Source organism: Pterocles gutturalis, unplaced genomic scaffold, assembly GCF_000699245.1.
Source record: "Pterocles gutturalis isolate BGI_N339 unplaced genomic scaffold, ASM69924v1 scaffold53056, whole genome shotgun sequence".
NCBI lineage: Eukaryota > Metazoa > Chordata > Aves > Pterocliformes > Pteroclidae > Pterocles > Pterocles gutturalis.
The window spans coordinates 6,601-13,793 of record NW_010107467.1 but is presented as its reverse complement, the minus strand read 5'-3'; the positions used below and the strand labels follow the sequence as shown (position 1 = coordinate 13,793).

The 7,193-nt window shown below is 37.7% G+C and overlaps 1 protein-coding gene across 1 annotated transcript; it reads right to left on the bottom strand.

Moving 5' to 3' along the window:
• Positions 1 to 5,791: 5,791 nt before the first annotated feature.
• Positions 5,792 to 6,896, bottom strand: LOC104472414 (plasma membrane calcium-transporting ATPase 2-like; the record flags this gene model as incomplete). The annotated part of the gene is made up of 2 exons (XM_010088091.1): positions 5,792 to 6,114; positions 6,655 to 6,896. Coding segments are annotated over 2 exons (501 nt in total), but the record flags the coding sequence as incomplete, so codon positions are not given.
• Positions 6,897 to 7,193: the final 297 nt, after the last annotated feature.

The window sequence follows — 7,193 nt, the reverse complement described above, 5'->3', positions numbered from 1 at the left end:
AAGGCAGAGAAAGTCTTCTCCCGGATGAATGATCCCACATTTTATGGCAATGGCACGTGCAGTGTTGATGTTGTCTCCAGTGACCATGCGGACTGTAATTCCAGCTCGCTGGCACTTTCTTATGGCTTCTGGGACCTACAAAAGCAATATAACAGGAAAGAAAATTCCTAGATAAGAGATAAAATGTAAATCAGGTGTTCACATTCAGAATATTTTGAGGATAAGAAATTCATGAAGCAAAAAGAGAAATCATATATGTTACGGCATATTATAGCTACCTGACTATTACGGAATTGAGGTTACACCCCAGGCAAGACACATCTTGTATCAAGAAGCACACAAACCATTTTACAGATCAGTTCCCTAAAGCTTCTCCTGACTTCAATAAAAAGGAGTTCTCTGCAGCTTTTTTGACCTTTAGCATCATGGTACGGCATGATTAACATAACATACTCAACATACGTGTAAATATGAACTGAGAATACACGTTTTGTACAGAAAATTATCTAATCTCTGATCCAAACTTTCCTTTCAATAAGACTAGAAAAGGTTATTGTAATTTAGCACTACTACACTAATTCACGCATATCAACAGGCAGAATTCCTACATGTATGAACTTAAAATTTAGTGAATAATTTACATATTTTGAAACTGTAAAAACAAAGCATGATTTTAATTATGCTCCTTTCTGCGTGAGACTAACTTTTCCTGCTGCACAGTGTACATACCAGTGAGAGAGAATTCAGTGTGTAACAAGGTCTGTGACATTAATGTATAAGCTATATACTGACTTGGCATCACATACAGCTTATTAAAAAATATATTTTTGTATTTAAAATCTGCAAGAGCTAGGAAATTGATTCCTAATAGTTAAATAAAGGTCTCTTCATACAGCTACTTGGGTATACGAAGTCAGTGCCTGTAGAAAGGCTACATAACTATAGCTCAATTTCAAATGGGACAAAAAATTTGATTCCCTTAAATGATACAATAATTAACGGTAATTTATTAACTATTAATAAATATCACTCTAACCAATGAATGCAGTCTTATCACACTTTTGCATTATTATTGCAGCAGTATTTCTTCAAGAAAAAAAAAAACAATGTTATTTGACATAGAAGAATAAGAAGTGTGTTTAATGCTTCAAGAACAGCCTAGATAGATACCTCCAGCACACCACCACTTCCTGAAATTTCATTTTTACCTGGAATAGACTAAGGGCATCCCAGGGCTCCTCACGAAGAAAGAAACCCTACACACAGCGACAAGAAACCGAACTGCCTTACTACCGAAGATAGCGAAGGACAGATGTAAAGCAATTATAGGTTGCACTGGCTCGTATGTGTGGGGCAGTGGAGGGATACTTGGAGTAGACAAGTGTCAGTCTGAGAGGAAAAAGATTCCTGAAGGATAAGCGTGACTGAGATAAGCATCTGAATATTAGTCAGTGATCCTAAATAAACCTCCATGCAATTTAAAGGTTATTCCACAACTTAAAAGAGCTCCAAAGACACAGCCCTAGATGTTGCCTAACACTCTCTGTCTATGCAATGCATATATAAACCATATTTGAATAAATTCCCCAAACACATACGCTTGACCACTGACTGCAAATTGCTGCTATATTGCCAGCTGAGCTGCTTCAGATGAAGAAGCTCATGTAAAGTAATGGGATTGTCTGACTGTGATGAATTCTGTCAGCAATCATGTATATAGCACTGTTGATTTCCCACAGAAACTATTAAGCAAAGGATATGATTATGAAAATAATTTTAATTTTAAAATAATTATTGAAAATTAAAAAAAATCAAAACCAAAGCTATTATCAAAATGGATATTGCTGGCTACAATAGCAAAGCCTCGCTATATTCTACTTCCAGTTCAGGGCAGCTTGCTGATCATACCCTCTATCATAGATACAAGTGTATTGCAGAACTCAATGCCAATTACAGTGCATTAATCTCATCCATTAGTACAGAAAATATTAAGTAAAGGAGCCCCACCATCTGTAACATTACAATGTTAATTTTGTGCATATCTACATATTTTAATTAGCTCTAAAGCTGCAAGTGTGAGCAGGACGTAGCCTTTTCCATGACAATCACTGCTCTCATCCAGTGCGGCAAATGCTGGGCTTCTCATGATTTCATGGGGCCAGCAAGGCTATATATCTCGGACTGCACGTCGGACTGAAATTACACACCCTTAACCCATATTGTAGATAATGCTGGTTCTAATCAGTGAATACCATGTTTCCGCATCTTTATTGAAAGCAGTTTTGAAGCTTCCATTTTCCAGAATGCCTCACTAAACTCACACCTAGTTGAGGATCAGACTAGTACTTTTCCCATGACTACAAACAAAACCACTCCACCCTCAGACTGCATCTACAGAATGTGCTGTTTGCAGAATGACTCTGTCAATACAGATTACAGAAACAGCAGAAAAACTGAGGGACAGAGGTTTGTCTTCCCACTTCCTCAGCTCTACTAACTGAGAAGATTCTTCCCACAAGTTGTATCCTGGAAAATTTATTTGGACCTGAAGCTTTTTACCGCTATGAAACAGACTTCTATGGGGGACATACGATCAGGTTAAATCTATTACTTAAGCAAATGCCTCCTGATTTACCCAGTTTCCACATTAATAATCCTGAGTATATCCCATTTGCCCATTTGGAATGGCCTTAGTATCCACTTCAGCTGTGGTGACCCTCATGCCTGGGATATGACAGATTTAGATGACTATCTGTAAAACCAGTGTAGTGTATGAACCATGAAGGAGAAAAATAAATTACAGTGTAAACAGAAAAAAAGGTCTGTTCACATAAAGTGCCAGTCCTATTAAACAAGGTCACGGGAGGACAACCTAGTTTCAAATACATCTCAAACTCGCATATGACTAGAGAAATAATTCTATTTTCCTCTTCTCTCATTTTTTGGACAGCTGGGTGGGTGGTATCTGATTTAATACTGTGTACAGTAATTACAGTTAAAATATTGTTCATATTTTTTTATTGCTGTAAGGAAGAAAGAGTATTGGCAGACTGAGTGGGCAGTGGAAGCAGATATTTTCCATCAGTTTTGCAGAGCTTAAGTACACATTTTCAAATGTTCTTGTTTATTTTCTCTCCAAAAAGAAAACCTAATGCATGCCTACATGCATAAAATAGCCAATGCACAAATATCTATCAGAATCAGGTGACAAATAAATAGGTGGCATTTGGAAGTGCTTTATATTCACCTCCCAGAAATAAGAGATTGTAGGTGTACATTGGCAAATCAGTATAAGCCAGTACAGACTCATTAAAATCAATCCAGAAAGACTGTCAAAATCAACAGAGAAATCTCTACAGGAATAAGACATCATTCTGTTTGTTCTCTTCTTGTATATTTATTAAAGAAAAAAACCGCACACACAAAAAGATAAACATCAAGCAGGTAGTTCAGTGGCTGACAAAACCAGCTGCTGATAACGAATAAACTAGTGTCTGAATTAACCTAGGAATTACCCAAGAGTCACGGGTGCCCAGTGGTTACACTCCAGATGAAGCTGGTCAGCTGCTGGATATCACTGTTGAACAACTCCTGCACATGGTTTCTTCTAGTGAGTGGAAGATGCGTGTGAGCACTGAGCCACAGGACCACTGTGGAAACACGGCAGCTACCATTTTGCATGTGCTAACTTCAACGGTCAGCTTAGGGAACAGGAAAAAAACCTTGAGCCTTCCTCAGGAAAAAGGGGGATGTAATTTAAGGGAAGCTAAAGGCTGCCAGGATGGTGACATTGGATTGTTTTGGTTTTGTTTTCCCGCCTTCATCTTCTTTGCTCCTTTACATAGAAGTCAGACTTGACCTTTTTATTTTTAGCAACTCTATTCCTTTTTACCTCAAGCTCCTAAGAAATTATTCCCAATGAGATGAGAGCAGTTGTCTTATAAAACACAGTCATAGTAATCACACGAAAGGATAGTTTGGGCAGTTTTCAATATTAACTGCAAAGCCCACTGCTACCCATTGCCCAAGTCTGCAATACCACACATAACCTGACTTAAAGCTGTTTTCTAACAACATGTATCATGAATTAATTTTGGAGAGGAGAAGGACTGATTCACAGTTCCAGTGGTCACTGACAGTTAAAACTGTCATGAGTACATATATAACGCGAACTAGAGCATTACGGGATCATTGCAGACAGAATATTTTAAGAATGTTTTAAAATATTTTTAAAACTCACAATGTCAGGTGTAGGGACAGATGGATTAGCAGCAAGAGACCATCTGATGACAGATAAAGCAAGTAGTGTTTACCTCATGATTGCGGAGATAAGGAGTTTATCATACAGTTTTCACCTAAGCAAGATTTACTTTATATTATAACCTTGATACTGAAAAATCCCAAGAAAGTCCATTATCAGGCAAAGCCTGGTTATACAGTTGGTATCTGTAGCTGCAATTACATCATGCTAGGTTCCAAAGTTACAGTAGTCACAAGGATGTAGAAGCCTACTTTATAAAGGACTCAGGGAAACAAATCTGAGTAATTTGTACTCTTGCTGTTTTAGTAAAAAAAGAACATTTCCTAACATGTCTAGCATTGCCACCAATTCTCATTGGATCAAATACAAAGTTTTAAATGTACTTAAGATCCAGCAAAAATGTAAAATGAGACAGAAGAATAAAAAAATACAAAAACTGGTACCAAACTATTTGCTCTTTGCAGCATGAGAACCCACTCTTTTTGTATAACAGAAAGTTATCTTTCAACAACCTTACTCCAAAGCAATCCACAGTCATTAATAACTTATTGAAATAACAGCAGAATCAGAGTGGATTTCTTGGAGCAGATCAGCAGAGCTGGAATCGCCCCCCATTTGCGGAGGTGCCGGGGCTCTCCCATCACAGCACGCAGCCGCAGCTGTGCCTACGCAGCGGCCGTGCCCACATGCTCCTGGTGGAGTCAGCGAGAAGAGCACCAAAGACACTGAAAACGCCGGCATTTTCCACTCAGCTCTTTCAACTTTGGGACTTACCTTCTGGCACTGTTTCTAAGCTGTAAAATGGAATTAATTCTCCACTGTCAAGATTCATTATCAAGCACCATATACACAGGTCAGAAACAAAAGTTTCTACCTCTTAAGCTGCCCTCTGAATTACTGTAGTAATATAATTTACAAGTTTAGCAGCAGGCACATGCTGCCAGTATGCACACCCAATACTGTTTTTCTCTGTTTAGCTGAGCTGAAATTTTAGTCACATTTTTACAAGCCATTTAAGTATAGTATCCATGAAATCTGCAGCCTTCCCATGGCAAAGCTTTTCCTTGTCCAAATGCAACATGAAAAACAGTTTTCCCAAGTAGCCACCAGTTAGAACCTTGGGACAATTAGTCAAGTGGCAGCTGTTACAGTGAAACACAAAACTCCAAGACTGCTGCAATTTCTGTGGAAAGCGAGCACACTGCAGTTATAATCATGGTGATTATAAATGGCTCTTCTCTACTTTCAGAGTTGCCTATCACTGCATTACTTAAAGGAAATTTCTTTAATATCTGGGAGCATAATAAAACTTCTCCTGATCAGTCCTCCTGTATACTACTCCTTGAAAGAAAGTTAAGTCATCTCAATCCTGTAGTTCAAAAAGCCCTATTTTCATTTTATTTAAATACTGGTTCATTTTTATCAGGTTGACTGATAACATTATTCACATTAGTCAACTTATTATTTGACTTTTTATCAAAGTCTTATTTCTAAAGCTCACTTCCATCTTCTTTGACAGAGATAATTTTTAAAAAAAAGATAAAACCGTGAGAAATCTGTAGTTCCATTTATGTTCAGTTCTCTGAGAAATGCTTTATAACATAAGAATTCGATATACCTCTGGCCTTACTGGGTCTTCAATGCCAACAACACAAATGCAGGTCAGGTCAGATAATATGTCATTTTCATTGTCCCAGTCAGGCTCTGGGCTGCTGTTAAAGTCTCGGAAGGCAACACAGATAGTTCTCAGTCCATCGCAGGCCATAGGTTCAATCACTTTCTTCACCATTTCATCTCGGTCACGTGGTCTGAAGACACGAGGTTCACCGGCTGCATTAAGGATCTTGGAACATCTTTTTTATTTAAGAAAATAATAAAAAAAAAAAATTGTGTATTTGCATGACTGCTGAAAAGTATACTGTTGTATCAGCTTCTTTCATTCAACACTCTCCTTTTGGATGGTAAGTTTTAAATTTCCAGTGTAAATTTCTAGATTAAACTAGAAGATTCACTACTGAAATATCAGAGGGAATTTGTTTGTAACTTATTACAGACACACCAAGAGCCCTTCATCCATTCTTTTCTCTATACCCACGTAATTAATGAGCCAACAACTTACAATGAAATTGAAAAATCCTTATTTTCCAAATGGGCTGAACATAAAGAATCTGTTCGCAAGCTACCGAATGCAGATCCAATTCTTTGGCTAGCCAATAATAAGAAAAATAAGCCAAAGAATTTTGCAAGAGTGACAGCAGCTTATAGTACTAAAGTGTGTCATATTCATACTATAGGTAGCAAATTCCAAATACCGGAATTCCCACATACATCTTATTAGTGGCAGAATGTTTTGCATTATTGGAAAAACACAGCAACTAATCCATTGAACTTACTTCTTCAGAACAATTTCAGAAGCTCCCTTGCTGTACATTCGGAAACTCCCATCTGGCATTTTAATGACAGTACTCATTGACTTTCTCACAGAGTTGAAGGTGTAAACTTTGTAGAGTTTCTCCTCAGGGATGAGGTTCCGAACAGGCTCATAATCCTGCTTCAAATCCAGGACAAATCCCAAGAGACCACACTCTGTCTTATTGCCTACCTGACGAGGCAGGCCACCCTCTTTTTCTGGTGGCTGAAGACAAGAAAAAATTAGATATTAATTTCTGTAATGATACACAGTATACAACACCTTCTCAACAATTAATAACAAAGTTACAACATACAGTTTAAATCTGAAACTCTAACAGTGCAGTCATGAGTCTTCTAATTTTTAAAAGCTAGCAAAAAATCCATAGAGCTATAACAGACTTGAAGCAGCTATTCTCACAGTGAGGAAAATTCCTCCAGAGAAATAGCTGCATGTGATCTCTTGCATTTCTTTTATTTTAAATGATCCACTGGAAGTTGAATAGCTTGTGATGGTTAAGCA